The 20,976-nt window shown below is 44.8% G+C and overlaps 1 protein-coding gene across 1 annotated transcript in view; it reads right to left on the reverse strand.

Annotated features, from left to right (window-relative positions):
- LOC144783408 (uncharacterized) overlaps nucleotides 1-20,976 on the reverse strand; it is a 41,316-nt gene that overhangs the window by 8,603 nt on the left and 11,737 nt on the right. Inside the window, exons 6-8 of the mRNA XM_078662398.1 lie at nucleotides 19,643-19,714; nucleotides 5,038-5,151; nucleotides 656-682 (exon numbers count right to left, since the gene is read on the reverse strand). Coding sequence (XP_078518524.1) covers nucleotides 656-682; nucleotides 5,038-5,151; nucleotides 19,643-19,714 — 213 coding nt within the window. The remainder of the gene's footprint in view (nucleotides 1-655; nucleotides 683-5,037; nucleotides 5,152-19,642; nucleotides 19,715-20,976) is intronic.

The raw sequence follows: 20,976 nt of genomic DNA on the forward strand, positions 1-20,976 counted from the left end.
CACACTCCCTTCTCTTTTGTGAACTCCATACATTTGTTTAACCTGTAGTCTGTGGAGGCAATTCTGCCGCGGTGCGGCCTATTTGAAGAGTGAGCGGGGCCCCGTCGGCCAACGGACGTGTGCAGCACTACTGAGGTAGTGCTCACGACGGCCTTTGGCCGACAGAAGCACGCAACTGGTTAATGCCAATAGGCCTGGGTTGAATGTTGAAACAGATACAAATTACATTTTTGCCTCTATTTGTGTAAAATACCACAATAAAGCCAGGTCTACTGTCTTTGCCAATACTAGTTTCATATTTCAGGGGATGGATGACACTGCACGCGTCATCATGTGGGTGGTGTTCTGTAAAATGCTGCCTGTACCCTTGGGAGATAGTGTGGAAATATGTCATGTTGTGTGACCATGCCTGAAAAAATGAGATGCTGATAAAGTGTCTTTGTGTTTCATACATAGATAGACATATATTAGTGTATAGTATTTTAATCTATGTCTGTATTCTACTTTTGAATGTACCTTTTAACAAATAAAAAAAACTACAACATCTGTGTTTGGATATAATCTGGGTATTTCTGCCTGTATTGTGCACCTGTTGGTACAGGGATCAACAGAATGAGTAAAATAGCACTTAAATAGAAGGAGGAGATACACTTACTCTCTCACCTCGTTCTCCTTTCTCCCCCTAGAAAGAGAAAAACAAAGCAGGTGAGATGTGGTCTGCCTTCGCTTGCACTTTACTGTAAGCTCTTACATAGGCACTTTATTGAAAGCACTTCCAGGCAATCTTCTTCACATGCACCTCCCTGCGAGCTCCTTACCGGACCTTGGTGTGAGCGCCTTACTGGACCTCAGTGTGAGCTCCTTACCGGACCTCAGTGTGAGCTCCTTACTGGACCTCAGTGCGAGCTCCTTACTGGACCTCAGTGCGAGCTCCTTACCGGACCTCAGTGTGAGCTCCTTACTGGACCTCAGTGTGAGCGCCTTACTGGACCTCAGTGCGAGCTCCTTACCGGACTTCAGTGTGAACGCCTTACTAGACCTCAGTGTGAGCCCCTTTCCAGACCTCAGTGTGGGCGCTTCACTAGACATCACTGCAAGCTCCTTACCAGACCTCAGTGCAAGCGCTTCACTAGACATTACTGCAAACTCCTTACCAGACCTCAGTGTGAGCTTCTTACTAGACCTCAGTGTGAGATCCTTACCAGACTCAGTGCAAGCGCTTCACTAGACATCACTCAGTGTGAGCTTCTTACTCAACCTCAGTGTGAGATCCGTACCAGACTTCAGTGCAAGCTCCTTACTGGTCCTCAGGGTGAGCGCCTTACCAGACCTCAGTGCGAGCGCTTCCCTGGACATCAGTGAAAGCTTCTTACTGGACTTCAGTGTGAGCGCCTTACCAGACCTCAGTGCAAGCGCTTCACTAGACATCACTGCAAGCTCCTTACCAGACCTCAGTGCAAGCGCTTCACTAGACATCACTGCAAGCTCCTTACCAGACCTCAGTGCAAGCGCTTCACTAGACATTACTGCAAGCTCCTTACCAGACCTCAGTGTGAGCTTCTTACTAGACCTCAGTGTGAGATCCTTACAAGACTCAGTGCAAGCGCTTCACCAGACATCACTCAGTGTGAGCTTCTTACTCAACCTCAGTGTGAGATCCTTACCAGACTTCAGTGCAAGCTCCTTACTGGTCCTCAGGGTGAGCGCCTTACCAGACCTCAGTGCGAGCGCTTCCCTGGACATCAGTTTAAGCTTCTTACTGGACCTCAGTGTGAGCGCCTTACTGGACCTCAGTGTGAGCGCCTTACTGGACCTCAGTGTGAGCGCCTTACTGGACCTCAGTGTGAGCTCCTTACCGGGCCTTATTGCGAGCTCCTTACAGGACCTCAGTGTGAGCTCCTTACCGGACCTCACTTCAAGCTACTTACCTGACCTCAGTGTGAGCTCCTTACCGGGCCTTATTGCGAGCTCCTTACTGGACCTCAGAGTGAGCTCCTTACCGGACCTCAGTGTGAGATCCTTACCGGACCTCAGTGTAAGATCCTTACCGGACCTCAGTGTGAGCTCCTTAACGGACCTCAGTGTGAGCTCCTTACCGGACCTCAGTGTGAGCTCCTTACCGGTCCTCAGTGTGAGCTCCTTACCGGACCTCAGTGTGAGCTCCTTACCGGACCTCAGTGTGAGCTCCTTACCGGACCTCAGTGTGAGCTACTTACCGGGCCTTAGTGGGAGCCGCTCACTCGACCTCAGTGCAAGCCCCTTACCAGACCCCAGTGCAAGGTCCTTTGCATGCACTTCGCTGCCAGTTTCGCTTCAAACCTTTTAAAGGAACACTTCTAAAATAGCACTTCCCAAATATCAGTCCTAAAAATAGATCCATCGAAAAAGGATCACTTTCCAAACTGTACGGGCCCGATTCACAGAACTAACTTAAGACAAAATCCTAAACTTACTACTTTTGGTATTCACAGAAGTTAGGATTTTGTCTTAAGTTTGTCTTCAGACAGACTTAAGACAGACTTAAGACAAAAACCTAACTTTAGTCTGTCTTAAGACAAACTTAAGACATAATCCTAACTTCTGTGAATACCAAAAGTAGTAAGTTTAGGATTTTGTCTTAAGTTAGTTCTGTGAATCGGGCCCTGAGTCCCTAAAATTTCCAGAAGTAAGGACAGTGTGGAAGGGGATAATGGGATTGGAATAAGAGGTTAAAAATATAGGGTAAGTGTTTGAGGTATAGGGGTTATGGGTTAGATGTTGAGAGTTAGGATTATAGGGTTATGAGTTTACAGTGTTACGGATATGGGTTAAGGGTAGATGGTTTAGGTTTAAAGGAAAACGGGCTGCAAACTGCTTTATTACAAAAGGAGACACAGACATGGTAGTCTGCTGACCCCGGCAGGCCACCATCCCTGTGAGTGCTAAGCCATTCCAAAAGGGGTCGCAAATTGTGACTGCCTCATAATTTGTTATTGTTATTGTTAATTGATATTTATATAGTGCTAAATCACCAACAGGTCTCTTAGTGCTCGGGAGGTGGGGGGGGGGGGGTGGCGTGACTGCATAGACGGTAGTTGGGTCAGGTATGAGAGAGGTTTAAGCTGTGCTTAGTGCTTCCCTAAACAGGATAGTTTTGAGTAATTTCCGAAAGTGGAGCAGGTTAGGTTCTTTACAGAGATGGTCAGGTAACTTGATCCAGAGCTGGGGAACAAGTACTGAGAAGGCTCTCCCTCCTTTTGAGGAGAGTTTGTACCGAGGACAAGACAAGAGGAGTGCCTCGGAGGATCGCAATGAGCGTAGCGGGGTGTAAACCTCAAGGCGTTCTTTTATGTAGGTAGGAGCTAGGCCATATATAGCTTTGTGGGTGATGCAGAGGCTCTTGAATTTCACTCTTTGTTTTATAGGGAGCCAGTGCAATTTGCGTAGAAGCGGGGTGGCATAGGATCTTCTAGGAAGTCTAAAGATCAATCTGGATGCATCATTTAGAACCACCTGTAGTCTGTTTGCGAGTGTCTGGGGAAGACCAAGACACTGTTAAATATTAACGAGGCATGCAATTTGCGACCCCATTGGGAATCGCAAACAGTGTCTGAGACACTGTTGTTATTCACTTTTGCAAGTTGCAATTCGTGGGTCGCAATTTGATGCAATTTGCGACTCACAAATGTGAATGTTCGTACATCTGGCCCAAAGTGTATAGGCGTTAAGGCTGTGGAGTTAGATGTTAACGGTATAGTGTATGGGGTTAAACATTTGTGGTATATGATGAAGGGTTTCAGGATCTTTGGTATAAGGTGAACGGCATAGGGTTAATGTTATGGGATTAAAGGTTAAGGATAAATGGGCCAGATGTATGACCCTACTAATTTGCGAGTCGCAAACTCTATTTTGCGAGTCGGTAATAGGTTACGGACTCGCAAAAAAGGGTTTGTACATAGGGTAGACCTATTCTGCGGTCGCAAACTGGCTGATTTCTCATTTGCGAGCGCAAAACATGGTCGTACATCTGGCCCATAAAGTAAATGGTTAAAAGACTAGGGTTAAAGGCTTGGGGCCCGATTCACAGAACTAACTTAAGACAAAATCCTAAACTTACTACTTTTGGTATTCACAGAAGTTAGGATTTTGTCTTAAGTGTGTCTTAAGACAAACTTAAGACAGACTTAAGACACACTTAAGGCAAAATCCTAACTTAAGTCTGTCCTAAGTTTGAAATCCTAACTTCTGTGAATACCAAAAGTAGTAAGTTTAGGATTTTGTCTTAAGTTAGTTCTGTGAATCAGGCCCTTGGGTTGTAACTTTGAGGCCTGGGGTGTATAATTAAGGGTTTCGTATACAGAAGTTATGGGGTTAGTGTAATGTATTTATGAGAAATGTGCTCGTCCAAGTACATGGCATTCTTTGCCAACACCGTTGAGGTACATTTTGTTAAACCTCGTTTTTGTACTGTACAGAGTACGACCCGCCTGCAAGCCTTATCTAGTGCCACTGTTGAGTGTCCTCAACTATGCAATCTGACTATTTTTGTAACAAATCTCTCCTTTCAACATAAGTCATGAAAGTTATTGGGGAGTTTAATGCGTTTCATCGCAGCTTCAGGGTCACCTAAGGTCAGAGGATGGCTCAGTGAGCTGAATGCATGCAGCTGAAAATGTTATGCGCTAAATCCTAGCAGGACTGATTCGTGGGTTCGACCTTCCAAGGTCACTAAATTGACTACCATTCCCCAGAGTTCCCAGTTTTCCTCTCCTTGTTGGAACTGTATGTTATTAATGCTACACATACGCTCTCTAAAGTGCACAAACACAATTCAAACGCATGCCTGCTGGAGTGGTGAATCAAATGTACACTGGACACGCCTACATTATGATTTATCCTAAAATAAACCACATTTACATGATTTTTTTTACATAGACTGGAAAGAGCATTTGGACCAATCAGAGATTGAGACATATGGACTGAACTTCATACTCCATGACAGCAGGCCTCCTCTGATATGGGCATCATACGTTTGATTTTTTTTTTACAAAAGAATACCTTAATGGACAGTCCTGGGGGTCCTGTGGGGCCCACTCGTCCCTCTGGCCCTTGGGGGCCCGTCGGCCCAGGGAAGCCCCTCTGCCCCGGATTCCCAGTCTGACCAGGAGTTCCCTGTAGGTAAGAAGGAGACGCTTAGTAAATGAGCAACATGCAGAGGATCACACGTGTAAACCACACATCCCATCAAGCAAACAGTAAACCGGGTTATTTACAGGGGAAAATGTTTCTTGATAATCAGCTTTACTGACATAGAATACAAAAAAAATATTGTACACACACACAAAAAGTTAATGGTAAGGAAAAGGCAGCATTCGTATCAAAACTCATGCGAGGTTACACATCGAGAACGTGTTTATCAACCGCTGAAATGTAGGTCCCGCGTCGACGACACCCAAATGTTGTTTAAAGACGATAGTTGCAGTTGCCTCAAGGGGCCCGATTCACAGAACTAACTTAAGACAAAATCCTAAACTTACTACCATTTTGGTATTCACAGAAGTTAGGAGACCTAACTTTAGGACTCCTAAATACCTTCTGTGAATACCGAAAGTCTTAAAGTTAAGATTTTTCTCAGTTTAGGAGTAGTAAAGTTAGGACTAGGACTCCTAAATGCCTTCTGTGAATACGAAAGTCTTAAAGTTAGGATTTTTGTCAGTTTAGGAGTAGTAAAGTTAGACTTTACCACTCCTAAACTGAGAAAAATCCTAACTTTAAGACTTTCGGTATTCACAGAAGGCATTCAGGAGTCCTAAAGTTAGGACTCCTAACTTCTGTTGTGGTTCTGAAATTCTGGACCCCACTGTTATCCCGGTATCGAGATGCAATACCCGTGTCACAAAATATCAACGTACCATGACGAATTTGGTGTCGACGGACCGGTAATGATTAGGACATCATCCCTATACATTTGCGTCATGATTGAGGGATGCCAACACCCCTAAATCGTAGTTTCCGTCCCGACCCCTTAGACTCCATTTTGTAAACGGCATCCATCTTGTGTCTTGCCCTCATGATAAGTCAATTGAGTAAGGTCGAGCTTGATCTAAAGGGACACGTCCACCTTCCCTGACTCCCCCCTGACCCGTCCCAACTGACTCCATTGCCTCCAGCCGAACCTGTTTGGTCAGCTCCTCGCCCAGTGGCCGAATAAGATAGCATCAATGCATAACATGCCACAAACCATTCACTACGTACAGACCATGTTTTCTACACACACACACCTGTACATGTTCCTTGTTTATGGCCAGTTTTATGACTAGGAGGTACCCTGCTTTATTGGGGTTTCATCGATATCTGATGGGAGTTCCGGGCCTGGCCGGGTAATCCGTCAGGAACTGGACGTCTAAAATGTGGGTTGGCCTACATGACTTCGCTCTTTGTATTATTGTAGAAATATGTGTATAACCATATCGTAAACTAAAGAATTCTTGCCTGCAGCTATTATTTCTGTATATAAGGAGAAAGCTGGTTCTGTAAAAACGAACAGTCTCCTGGGAATACGCGACCCGGGTTGTCGTGTTTCTAGGACACGTGTTACTTGGTAGCTGCCAATAAAACTCGATCTCTGACATCAGCTAGAAGACTCCGTGTTTCTGTGGTCTGGAACAGGGAGAACTCAGAGGTCTTCGGGTGTTATCCCCTGGCACCACCGGGTTCCTAAAAACCCGTTACCTCAGTTGGCGCCCAACTCGGGGCGGTATCAAGCGGCGACGGTCCAAGCCAGATGTTCGTGAGGAGTTTCGTGTGAAAATTCCAGAGGACGGCCAGCCACTTCAGCGACCCCTGTATGTCGACGTGGTTCCGAAGGTCTTTGCTGCGAGGTTCCCCGCGTCCCGACGGCTACGAAGGACTGCTGCCCTGACTATCGCCCTGTTTTGGACCCAGTGATCCTTGGTAGAACGAAACGATAGACGAGTCTTCTAGTGACGTCATCGATCTTCAAATACTTCAGTTAAGTATAAGTGGAGCGTCTCCCAGTTCTCAGTTTGATCCTTAGTTTTTGGTATCCTTGAGATACGTTTTGATTTGGTACTTGCAAGCCCCAAAGCCGAAAGACTCGTGTATTCACGAGAAATATCGTAATCGATAAATCCTTTGAAGTTTGAAGCTAGACTAGTGAGCAAAGATGCCTGGTTTTAGCAGACTTGGAAACTTGTTTTGTCTTGGTTGTAGTAAGGACTCCCGATTAGAGGATTCTTGTCCAGTTCCTCCGATTGGAACTCCAACATATGAGGTATACGTAAAACATGGCGTAGGTCCTATCGCATATAATGAAGTGTGGATAAAATACACCCGCAAGGATGGTGTTTTAAAATGGCCCCAATATGGTAGTTTTGACTCAGAAATTTTAGATAACCTCGAGGTCAAATTGTTCAAGAAAAAAGCCCGGCCGGCGATGTTTGACTCTTTTCGCTTATGGCGCAAAGAAGCCAAACAGAAAGAAATAAAATTAGCAAAAAGGAATAAAAGAGGTATGTCGATTGCATACAAGGATAACGAGGAAGAGCAAGAAAGCGAACAAGTGCTTAGGAGCAAGAAACTGGCAGTAGATAAATGCTACCCAATGTTACCTAATAAGGGACAAGGTCAAGAGGAAAGATCCGAGAAAGATCCATTGATGTCCCACTTATTAAACTCACCACCGCCGTATGCGTTAGACGCTACCGCACCCCCAAAGCATTTTATTATACCGCGCCCCGGCGCACGAAACACAGCTCTTGCACACACGCCAGCTACTCTTCAGCTGGTTCCTACTTCTCCGGGGCAGCCTTCTCAAGGGCCGCCGCCTCTGCTACATACTCCATCTACTTCTACTACTTTGCCTACCGCTCCAACTATTCCCTATGATACTACGTCTGCCACTGCTTCAACTTCCTCTGCTATTGCCTCGATTTCTTCTTCGCATCAGCCTGTTTTTTCTGACGCATCTGCCCCTCCGCAAGCTTCTCCTTCTATTAGACATAGAGTGGCAGGTACTGTCACTGGTCTGCTTTCACCTTTTTTTGGGCCGCCTAAAACGACCCCTAAAACAGAACGTAGACAGTTACGTAGTCAGCTGCCTGATTACGAGGAAAGAGAAGTGCTGAATGAGCTAGCACGCCAATGGATTACGGACACTGTTAGATATGATGTTCAGTCTGTTATGGAAGTTTTCCGTCAATGGGATGCACCCACTCAGAGATACGTATTCGAAGAGATGTGTGTACATCTGTGTGAAGATTTGGAGACAAATGATCCCAAACGCAAAATGAACGAACTTTGGCGTACGCGTTTTAAGTTCCATGAAGGTATGATTATAGGTGCCGAAGTTGAGGAAGCGATAGATTTATTGTTCTCTTATAGGAGTAAGGGAAACGCCTCTAGATCATTGTACGAAGACGACGTATCAGGTAGAAAGAAAGCGAGACAGTACCCCATGAGAGAGGTTCCTCCGGTTTGGAGGGAAGGTGATGCGAATGTAAACCCACCAATTCTGCCACATTTCCAGCGTGTATGGGTACATGTCCCCTGGAAAAGATCCGAAGTTTTAGCACTCAAGCAGACATTACCTGATCCCCGTAAAAATCCGACTGGGTATTATAAGGAGTTATCGCAGACTGCCAGCTCATGTATAATGAATTTAGCGGATGTAGATATGTTGTTTGGGAATGTTGTTCCACATCCTTTATGGAGTAAAATCCGTCATACGAATCATGATCAAGAACTAGGTGACTCATGGGCTAATATTACCGCTATAGATGCTAGACAAATAGGTGGTTCTAAACCTGAGCCGTTAATAGCCGAACTTCCCGGTAGGATTATCGCGTACATGAAAACATTAATGCCTGAATTACACGTAAATTGGGACAAGCTGTCTGCGTGCAAGCAGAAGAAAGATGAGAATGTGTCTGACTTTTTCACGAGATTTGAGGAGACTTTCACGGACCATAGTGGTCAGGATATGGCTACCGAGGGTGGTCAAAGATTGTTTGTAGACAAATTTGTACATAATCTGCTTCCTGAACTGTGTAATAAACTGAAAGATTCAGAGAGTGCTTGGGCTGTCTCTACGTCAGCACAGATTTTAGCTAAAGCCCAGTACTATGAAAATAGGCGCAAAGACGAGCTAGATAAGGTAGACAAAAAGACGAAAGAATTAAAAACTAAAGTTCTTCTCCAGCAGGCCTATCCGCCTCGTACGGCTAGTCAGCCTAATTATCACCAACCACAGCAGTATTCGAGAAACGCGCAAGGAAACGAGTTTTCCCATCAGCGTCTTCCGTATGGCCCGAATCAATGCGCATATTGCAAGGAAGAGGGTCACTTTAAAGGTAATTGTCCGGCTCTTGCGCGACGTTTAAACGGTATTTCAGGTATAAGGGGTAGAGGTGTTCAACATGCTCCTAGGGGTAGGGGCCGTGGAAATTTCCCCCAGAATACAACTTCTTTTCTGCCTCAGAATTCCATGAACAGCTTTGACCAACAGAATAATGCATCGTCTAGGTCAGCTCAGTACTACGCTGACGACTATTACACCGAAATAGAGAATGAGGGAAACAATTGCTAGGACAGCCATGGACAAAGAGAGGGAGTCGTTTCAGTTCCAGTAGATCAGAATGGACCTTTTGTCGAGGTGATTACCTCAGGAGTGTCAGAGCCATTTCTGCTGGATACTGGTGCTACAAAAAGTTCTATCATGCACTCGAAACTTCCTGGCGCACCTTTGTCTGGCGAAATGAATATTTCAGTAGGTTTCTCTGGCGCCCCTGTTAGAAACCCGATCTCTAGTCCCATGTCCCTTTCTGTTGGCCCATGTGAATTAGAAGCACCCCTCATTCTTACAACAGGTTGCGGTGAAAATTTGTTAGGTTTGGATTTGCTAAAGAGGTTATATGCGACTTTGTACTGTTCTCCCTTGGGAGTACAACTCACCTTAGGTAAGAAAGTCATTTCTCCAATGTATTTGTCAAAGGAAAATATTCCAACTGAATTGTCATCTCTTCCGGATATACTCTGGGCTAATGGTTCCAATGATGTAGGCCGTTTAGAGATAGCACCGTATGTCATAACATTGAAAGCTAACGTTAGGTTGCCACGTATTCCCCAATACAAAATATCTAGCGAATGCAAAAAGGCGTTGTTGACAATTATTTATGATCTGATCGAGAAAGATGTCATCTAAGAAACAACAGGCAACGTTTGTAACAGTCCAGTTTTGCCCGTTTTAAAGCGTACCGATCCTTCACAGCCCCCTGTGTACAGGTTTGTGATCGACCTCAGAGAAGTGAATAAGGTGGTTATTCCACAGTTTCCAGTTGTCCCCGACATTACTGCCTTGTTGACAATGGTTCCAGCGTCAGCAACTTGGTTTTCGGTGATTGACCTGAAGAACGCTTTCTTCAGCATCCCGATTGCTGAGGAAAGTAGAGATATTTTCGGCTTCAATTTAGGAGGACGAAGCTTCCGCTTCAAGTGCGCTCCTCAAGGCTACTGCGAAAGCCCATCAATATTCAGTCAGGCCCTGAAAACACAACTAGACACAATTGTTCTACCTAATGGGTCAACTCTGATTCAGTATGTCGACGATCTGCTGATCGCTGCAGACACTGAAGAAATTTGCAAGCGAGCTACATTGTCCTTATTGCGTCACTTATGTGACATGAAGCAAAAAGTCTCCCTTTCAAAACTGCAATTTTGTCGACAAGAAGTAACCTACCTAGGTCACATCTTATCGAAGGAGGGAAGGAGACTGACACCAGAAAGAATACAGGCAATTGCAGAACTGAGTGCCCCAAGGACACAGAGAGAGGTTCGGGCCTTCTTGGGCATTACATCATACTGTAGACAATGGATACCGAATTTCTCACTACTAGCTAAACCCTTGCTGGCACTACTCTGTAAAGACACGCCCAATCCTATGCCCTGGTATGGGTGTGTATCACTTACAACGCAACTTTTACGTCGTAATGCTGTTACAACGCAGCTATTACAACGCAGGATCCATTACATCGGATGCCATTACAACGCATGGCATTACATAGCAGATGGTATTACAACGCATACCATTACATCGTAAGTATATAATTTTTTTAAATTTTATTTAATATTATATAATTGATTTAATTATTATTAATTATAAATAAAAATAAATAAAAATATTTATTTATGTTTTTAAATATTATAAATTAAATTTATTAATTTAAGTAATTTTTTAAATAAGTATGAGTATAGGAGTATATGTTTTGGGGTACTGAGGTATATGTTTTGGGGTGTTTGGGTATTTTTAGGTTTTAGGGCAGGGTTTGGGTTTTGGGGTACAGGGGTGTTTTTAGGTTTTAGGGCAGGGTTTGGGTTTGGGGTACAGGGGTGTTTTTAGGTTTTAGGGCAGGGTGTTTTTAGGTTTTAGGGCAGGGTTTGGGTTTTGGGGTACAGGGGTGTTTTTAGGTTTTAGGGCAGGGTTTGGGTTTTGGGGTACAGGGGTGTTTTTAGGTTTTAGGGCAGGGTTTGGGTTTTGGGGTACAGGGGTGTTTTTAGGTTTTAGGGCAGGGTTTGGGTTTTGGGGTACAGGGGTGTTTTTAGGTTTTAGGGCAGGGTTTGGGTTTTGGGGTACAGGGGTGTTTTTAGGTTTTAGGGCAAGGTTTGGGTTTTGGGGTACAGGGGTGTTTTTAGGTTTTAGGGCAAGGTTTGGGTTTTGGGGTACAGGGGTGTTTTTAGGTTTTAGGGCAGGGTTTGGGTTTTGGGGTACAGGGGTGTTTTTAGGTTTTAGGGCAGGGTTTGGGTTTTGGGGTACAGGGGTTTGTGTTTTGGGTTAATTAAATTATATTTACCATTTTTAAATTAATTAAAATATATTTAATAAATTAAATTAATTTTATTTCATTAATTACATTTTTAAATTAAATTAATTAAATTAAATACATTATTTCAATTAATTTAATTTAATATCAATTATAAAAATATGTACATTAAGTTAATTTTATTATTTTAATTAAATTAAATTATTCCCATTCTTTATTAAAAATACATTTATTAAATAGATATTATTTTATTAAATTAAATTAATGGCTTTTTTAAAATGTATTTTATTTAAATTAATTAAATTAAATTAAATTAATTAAATTAACTTAATAACATTTTTAAAAAAAGGTATACTTACCTATACTTACGATGTAATGCCATGCGTTGTAATACCATCTGCTATGTAATGCCATGCGTTGTAATGGCATCCGATGTAATGGATCATGCGTTGTAAAAATTCCGTTGTAACGGAATGCGATGTAAAAATCCGCGTTGTACTGACACCAATCCCCTGGTCTGAAGATTGTCAAACAAGTTTCCACGAGTTGCGTGATGCATTATGTTCGGCTCCTGTGTTGGGAAACCCCAACTACAGTAAGCCTTTTACATTATATGTCCATGAGAAGGAAGGTTGTGCATTATCAGTCCTAACACAAAACTTTGGGGACAAACAGCGCCCATGTGCATATTTTTCGGCAACTCTAGATCCTGTGGCTAAGGCACTACCAAGTTGTCTGAGAGCCACCGCCGCAGCGGCTGTCTGCATTCGACAGTCCGCTGGGTTAGTCATGAATAATACTCTGATCGTTATGGTCCCGCATGCAGTAGACATTTTGCTAAACAGGACGAAGACACAACATCTTACTAGCGCTCGACTATCCAGTTACGAACTAACACTGTTAGCAAGTCACATTCACATAAAGAGGTGTGATACACTTAACCCCGCTACGCTACTACCTATCCCGGCAGAGACAGACGAGGTCGAAAAACATGACTGCTGCTTTAGGACAGAAGAAGAGACCAAAGGGAGAGTAGACTTACAGGACACTCCCCTTCCTGAATGCAATGATACTTTATGGGTTGATGGTTCATGTTTCAAGTTGCCGAATGGGGATACGACTGCAGCATATGCCGTAACGACATTACACACCATTATAGAGACCGCGCGCATTTCCCACAATTCCGCACAAGCCGCAGAGCTAATCGCACTTACAAGAGCATGTGTGTTGGCGAAAGGAAAGCGAGTGAATGTGTACACTGACAGCCAATACGCCTTCGGCGTGGCTCACAGTTTTGGGAGATTATGGCGTGAACGTGGGTTCCTGACGTCGCATGGTGCAAAGATACAACATGGTCAGCTAGTTAATGAGCTCCTCGAGTCACTGACCTTGCCACTACAAGTTGCAATTATAAAATGCAGTGCACACAGAAAAATTCAAGACGATGTTGGCCGTGGGAATGCATTTGCAGATGAGGTTGCGAAAGAGACTGCAAGGAACACAATGAGTCGGATGTATGTTGTAGGTCCCGCTAGATGGATTACTGATGTGGGGATGTGTGAGGACACCATCGAAAGCGTGAAAACTATCCAAGCTGAGGCCACCGAGAAAGAGGTGAATGAATGGAGAGAAAGCCAGGGTAGATTAGATGCGAATGGTTGTTGGGTCGAATTGTCAGAACACCAGCGATGGCTATTACCTAACGCATATGTACTTGCAGTGGTAACAATGGCCCATGGAATTGCGCACATCAGTACGAAAGGAATCTGTAAACTATTGGCCCCAGTATGGCAGAATAGTAATATCCCAAAATGTGCAGAGAATGTGGTCAGAAACTGTATGGTATGTTTGAAGCACAATCCCGGTAGGGGAACACCAACTCCAGCTGGTCATTTTGCGCCTCCAACGTATCCGTTCGAGGTTTTGCAGCTCGATTTCATCCACATGGAGAGGTGCAACAATCTGAAGTATGTGCTCGTTGTTGTTTGCGCTTTCTCCAGGTGGGTGGAAGCGTATCCCCTTAAGGACAACACCGCCTTGTCAACTGCCAAAGCCCTTGTCAAGGAGTTCTTCCCTAGATTTGGTATGCCTAGAATCGTTTGGAGTGATAATGGAAGTGAATTCGTGGGACGTGTAATGAGGAGAGTGTGTGAGTGTCTAGGCATACACCAGAAATTCCACGCTGCAAATCACCCCCAATCAGCTGGATTAGTGGAGTGCTACAACGGCACGTTAAAACTCAAACTAGCCAAGATCCAAGCCAGTACAGGTCTTAAATGGCCTGACGCCCTGCCTCTAGCACTCCTGTCGACCAGAACGACTGTCCATTCCAGATTAGGACTTAGCCCCCATGAAATAGTGTTTGGCCGCCCAGCCAACGTCTGGGGCGTGCCAAGGCCAAAGAAACTCAGCGAAATAGAGCACCCCGTACTGCTTGACTATTTGTGCGAATTAACAACTAAATTGCGTGTTTTACACCAACAGGTTCACAGTTCCTCTCCGCCAGCCTCTGATGATCCAGGTCACTCCGTCGAACCCGGCACCTGGGTGCTGGTGCGGAATTTTCAGCACACGAACAACGAACAACCCAGGTGGACCGGACCATACCTTGTTCTTCTGTCCACGAGATCAGCCGTTCGGGTGGAAGGAAAGAAGAACTGGATCCACGGGACCCATTGTAAACGGGTCCCTCTGCCCCTTCCATACGACCGGTGGGTCAAGGAAGGAATTGCCGACTCCGAGACAGAGTCCATACCTCGCTTCATCCCTTTCAGCGATGCACGTTTGAAAAGAACTGGTACCGAAAAGGATAGTGATTATATTTTACAAGGACTTGTGCCACCGTCAATGCAGTTGGACACTACAGAACCTGAGACATTGTTTGAAGACCACACTGTACCTGGGAAAGAACGATATAATCTAAGGTCGAGACAAAGAGACTAATAAAAAAAAAGGCAACTTAATGCGATTTTCCTTTCCCCCCAAGAACTATTTTTGATTTTTCAGCTCTCTCGCACAGGGAACTTGCTCATTTTGATTTTCGAACCGCCATCCGGTTCTGCTGCTAGGGTCGCGGTTGAAGTCTGGGGAGTGCAGCTGGGGACGTTTAGGTCAACGGTTCTGGTTGGTCCAAGGGAGTTACCCCGGACTGAACAGAGCGCACTCCCTGGCAGAATCAATCTCCCACCGCGGGCAGCAACTAGAGGATGGAGTTTCCAAGGGTAGAGAGACCTACCAGATTCACGAACTTTGAAAGGCAATTATGCACAGTACTGGCCAGAAAAAGGTTTCTGATAATATGTATTTTAATGTTGTGCAGCATAACGATGTTCTTGATTGGTTATACTCTATTCACATTTCAAGTTACCTTTGCAAATGACACTCGGCCAACACCTCCTCCTACTATCTCTCCACACTCCTTTCACCCTCTACCTGAACACGAGTCTGCCAGAAGACTCGAATTTATAAATAACTCATTCATCCAACTCCTACACCAACACCAGTCCATAATGAACACTTCGAACTGTTGGATATGTGGACTCATGCCGCACAAAACTGATAAGGGTATCCCATACTTCATCCTGCCATTCAGTTATTATGGTTCTCTGTGGGCTTTCCAGACTCTGTTCCTGTTCGCCCTAGAACCATACCCGCCCCGTTCCACTGAGAGCGATTCCAGCAACAAGGCACTAGTGGCAGGGATAAGAAATATGAGTAGGGATATTGACACATATCAAGCAATTCCCAAAGATGAACTCACTCCATACAGTCGTTGGAACGTAACTAAGTATGGGGTTTCCTTGAGTAAGGGCCAGACAGCAAAGAAATCCCGCCCAGTTTGGACAGTGCCCCACCGAGGTCACTTATGTCTGCAAGGTATCGGCAGGGATCCTAAAGCACAATTGGGAAAGAGCATATGCACGGAAACATATGTATTTGCTTCCCGAACTTCCCCTCTATTCTTGGCAGCTAAAGGCACCTATTTCGTCTGCCATGACCAAGCCTATACATGGTTGCCCCCTGACTTCTCTGGCACGTGTTTTATCTCATTTCTGCTGCCACCCACCTACACGGCCAGGGCAGATTACCATCGGACAAGAACAGCTAGGGGTGTCGTGAGTAAAGACAACACTGCGGGTCAGGAATTTGCAGACTTCGCAAAGGGTTTTCTTCCTTTCTGGGGGCCTATGGTGAACAGCAGGAACATTCGCCAGTTATCGAGGATAGTTGAATCCGCCGTGACTGAAACGGCCGGAGCCCTTGGCAACTTAACAACTGAGCTTCAGTCGGATCGTCTTATGACCCTTCAGAACAGGGTTGCTCTAGATATCATACTTGCAGACCGTGGTGGTGTATGTAGAGTGATCCAATCCAGTTGCTGCATTTTCATCCCTGATAATGCACCGACAGTGTACCAGGCCATCTCTAAGCTACACGAAATATCTGGTTCCCTTCACGTAGAAAAAGGGGATTGGTCTCTGCTAGGGTGGTTCTGGGAACTGATCACTGCCTGGGGATGGAAAACACTGATCTTCATTGGGATGATCTTAGCGCTTCTGTTTATGTTCTGCCTGTGTGTACAGTGCGCTCCTGCACTATGTGGCCTCTGTGCTACTCCATGTGTAAGGAAGCCTGTGTCAAAGGACGAACTGAGCAACAGAATGATGCTACAGCAGCATCTCCACGAATTAGTTTATACAGATTTGGACTCAGATTAACATGAGTTATTGCCTTATATGAGGGCAAAAGGAGGGTCTGTGGTTCTGAAATTCTGGACCCCACTGTTATCCCGGTATCGAGATTAAGCATGGGCGGATTTTGCGGATCCACGATTCGCGGATTTGCGTATTCACGGATCGACGGATTTGGGGCGGGGCTTCCATGCCAGGACCATCGTGCCAGATTGAACCCTGCCCTTCATATTTATTCAAGAAGACGCCACCGTTTTGTGCCATACCTCTACTCAACTGGAGTACTTTCTACTGGATAATCAGTAAGTGCTACCTCGTTGGGTAAATGTATAGTGCTTTTACTACACTACAGCTACCTAAAGTGCCAGAGAGTTGTCAACAGCGACCAGGTGTGTGTTACTATGCAATCGCGCCGAAGGGCGCAGGGGTCCCTTGAGTGAGCTATCATAGTGGGTAAATGGCGGGAAGACGGTGCACACCTCGAGTGTGTGGGCGGGGCCAAACGGACGGGGCTTCCATGCGAGTGCACATGCCTCTTGTGTGTATAAAAGGTCAGAGACCGATCAGAGCAGCAGATAAAGATACAGAAGCTCCTGGCCACAGGAACAGCACGAGGATTGCGCTCGTGAAAGTCAAGGATGCAAAGGCCTATGTCCAGCATCACAGCTGATTTTCGATGGTATATCTGGGAAGAAGGCACATCTGCCCAGCCTTGACAACGCTCACGATTGTTTTTGGGGCCGATGAATGAGTCACTGAATTTAAGCTTCAACTAGGGCACATGCTTAACTGATATCTGTAAGTGCTTGCGGTTGAGGTTTAATTTTTGTGCCAGGACCGTCGTGCCAGAATGAACCCTGCCCTTCATATTTATTCAAGAAGACGCCACCGTTTTGTGCCTGTTGTAACTAATTTACGATGGCGCCGGCAAGCTGCCAGCGCCATCCTAAAATAGTTACTAAATTAGCTTCAACAGGAAGCTCTAATTGATAAAATAAAGCAGGCGCTCGAGCCCCTGCTTTATCTTATCTATTAGAGCTTCCTGTTGAAGCTAATTAAGTAACTATTTTAGGATGGCGCTGGCAGCTTGCCGGCGCCATCGTAAATTAGTTACAACAGACCAGCAAGGCTTGAACTTTTGACCGAGGAATCCGCCGCTCGCGGATTGCGAATTTTCGGTAAATTCGCGAGAGTTCGCGGATCGCGGATTTACCGAAAATCCGCAAAATCCGCGAGCGGAGCGGATTTAGCGCTCATGCTTAATCGAGATGCAATACCCGTGCCACAAAATATCAACGTACCATGACGAATTTGGTGTCGATGGACCGGTAATGATTAGGACATCATCCCTATACATTTGCGTCATGATTGAGGGATGCCAACACCCCTAAATCGTAGTTTCCGTCCCGACCCCTTAGACTCCATTTTGTAAACGACATCCATCTTGTGTCTTGCCCTCATGATAAGTCAATTGAGTAAGGTCGAGCTTGATCTAAAGGGACACGTCCACCTTCCCTGACTCCCCCCTGACCTGTCCCAACTGACTCCATTGCCTCCAGCCGAACCTGTTTGGGCAGCTCCTCGCCCAGTGGCCGAATAAGATAGCATCAATGCATAACATGCCACAAACCATTCACTACGTACAGACCATGTTTTCTACACACACTCACCTGTCCATGTTCCTTGTTTATGGCCAGTTTTATGACTAGGAGGTACCCTGCTTTATTGGGGTTTCATCGATATCTGATGGGAGTTCCGGGCCTGGCCGGGTAATCCGTCAGGAACTGGACGTCTAAAATGTGGGTTGGCCTACATGACTTCGCTCTTTGTATTATTGTAGAAATATGTGTATAACCATATCGTAAACTAAAGAATTCTTGCCTGCAGCTATTATTTCTGTATATAAGGAGAAAGCTGGTTCTGTAAAAACGAACAGTCTCCTGGGAATACGCGACCCGGGTTGTCGTGTTTCTAGGAGACGTGTTACTTGGTAGCTGCCAATAAAACTCGATCTCTGACATCAGCTAGAAGACTCCGTGTTTCTGTGGTCCGGAACAGGGAGAACTCAGAGGTCTTCGGGTGTTATCCCCTGGCACCACCGGGTTCCTAAAAACCCGTTACCTCACTGTGAACACCGAAATGAGTAAGTGCCTTCTGTGAATACCGAAATGAGTAAGTGCCTTCTGTGAATACCAAAATGGTAGTAAGTTTAGGATTTTGTCTTAAGGTAGTTCTGTGATTCGGGCACTAGGACTTTGCGCACCCAGATTTCAAGATTCATGAAGTCACCGTTTTGGGCAGAAGTGGGACTGAATGCGTTTTCTGAGATATAGCTAACGTTGTTCCCACAATCTGGCTTCCGAGTGCGCATCACATCAGGTAAAACCGAGGAAATGACACCAGAAAACAGTCCAGAACTGCAACTTCTGGGTTCTGTTGTCTACAAATTCATTTTGACCTGTAATATTTGTGAACCACAAAAGGTCACCTGTTGATATATGGATTAAATGCATTCGTCAATATATTTATTTCTCTTTGTAACCTTTCAGCTTCCCGTCGAGTTCTTGCCTGGGTGACTCGTGAGCCTCACTCCAGCTCTGGAATGTTTACGGAGATGAGGGCTTGGCACACGGCCATACACATGGTATAGATATTTTTATATTAATTTGGAAATTATCTGGGAACATTATTCCACAGGGAAATTATGGGAGGTCGAAATAATTGTGTATAAATGATTAGGCCTGGGCGGTAAATTCCATGCCGCTCGCGGAATTTGTGGAATTTGGGTAATTTCGCGTTCCACGGTGAACGCAAAATTGCCCACAATCTGCGTTCCGCGTCTTCGTGGAAATTTTTGCTTGTTCGCGTTCTGAAAATGCGTGTTCGCGAGATATTTCCCCCGAGCACCCAAACAGCGATTGCGAACAGGAAAAAAGCGTCACGAACAAGCAATTCCGCGTGTTCCCGAAATTTCTGTGTGTTCGCGGAGATTTTTTACCGTTTTGCGGAGATTTGCGTAACGCGATTACGCAAATTCCGCCCACCCCTATAAATGATCACTCTCTGCAATGGAAAGTGACTAGGATCACACGTCTTAACATAGAATGATCTTTTCAGCACGGCGCTGGTACTCACCGGGTCGCCAGCCTCCCCCTTCTTGCCAGGAAGCCCCCCTTCGCCGGTGGTCACGACTTCCCCAGGCTCCCCCTAAAAATAAAACCAGCAGTTAGAGGCAACACAAAAGTCCATATGACAAGATTACACCAAAATGCGGCCCTGTAAATGTCCTATATTTTATATAGTGCTAAAGAGAGATTAGAACCTATTATCAAACGTTCACAATTTTGTCAGAAGGAACAGAGAAACAGGGAGAAATGATTTTCTGAGACTCACTCAATTAGCTCAAAATTAGAATCCCAGGACTTGGTGCCCACAATCAGAAACTTAACAGAGCCGCACCGCTGTTGGTTATTGGTTGATCCTGGTGGTTACATCAGATACCGATTGAAGTGTTTCTGGCTTTGATATGACAAGATTACACCAAAATGCTGCCCTGTAAATGTCCTATATTTTATATAGTGCTAAAGAGAGATTAGAACCTATTATCAAACGTTCACAATTGTGTCAGAAGGAACAGAGAAACAGGGAGAAATGATTTTCTGAGACTCACTCAATTAGCTCAAAATTAGAATCCCAGGACTTGGTGCCCACAATCAGAAACTTAACAGAGCCGCACCGCTGTTGGTTATTGGTTGATCCAGGTGGTTACATCAGATACCGATTGAAGTGTTTCTGGCTTTGGTTTGCATTAAAGCTGGCTGTAAGGGACGTATGGGCCCGATTCACAGAACTAACTTAAGATTAAATCCTAAACTTACTACTTTTGGTCTTAAGTCTGTCTTAAGTTTGTCTTAAGTCAAACTTAAGATAAAATCCTAACTTTACTACTACTAAATGCCTTCTGTGAATACCAAAAGTAGTAAGTTTAGGATTTTGTCTTACGTTAGTTCTGTGAATCGGCCCCAATGTGTGCAACTTTGCAAAGCTGGAGTTGCAATCTTACTTCTGTGTACAAAGGCGAGAAACAACATTTAACATTAAAAATAATCACCCAGTCTTAGGGCAACATGTTGGATTGTGCCCTAGGCACCAAGGGCATCTCAGGGCGGATGCCCCCTTAATGCCTACAGTGTGACTCTGCTGCCCGAGCCAGAGGCCCCTCATTGCACCACCAAATTTTGACTTGGTTTAAAAAACAGTAACAGATGAGAATATCCACTACAGAAATGTAGGGCAAAAAATAAAGGTACATAAATCTAGACTGAAATAATGAAAACCTTTTATAAACCTGATACCAAGTATTAGGAACAGTAGCTTATGTCAGTCCAATAATAGCTAGAAAGTGTGTTTGATCTGATTTCAGAATTTTTACCTGGTCGAAGTTTTTCTCTGTTTTAACAGTGAACCCC

The sequence above is a fragment of the Lissotriton helveticus genome, chromosome 9 (genome assembly GCF_964261635.1).
Source record: "Lissotriton helveticus chromosome 9, aLisHel1.1, whole genome shotgun sequence".
Classification (NCBI taxonomy): Eukaryota; Metazoa; Chordata; class Amphibia; order Caudata; family Salamandridae; genus Lissotriton; species Lissotriton helveticus.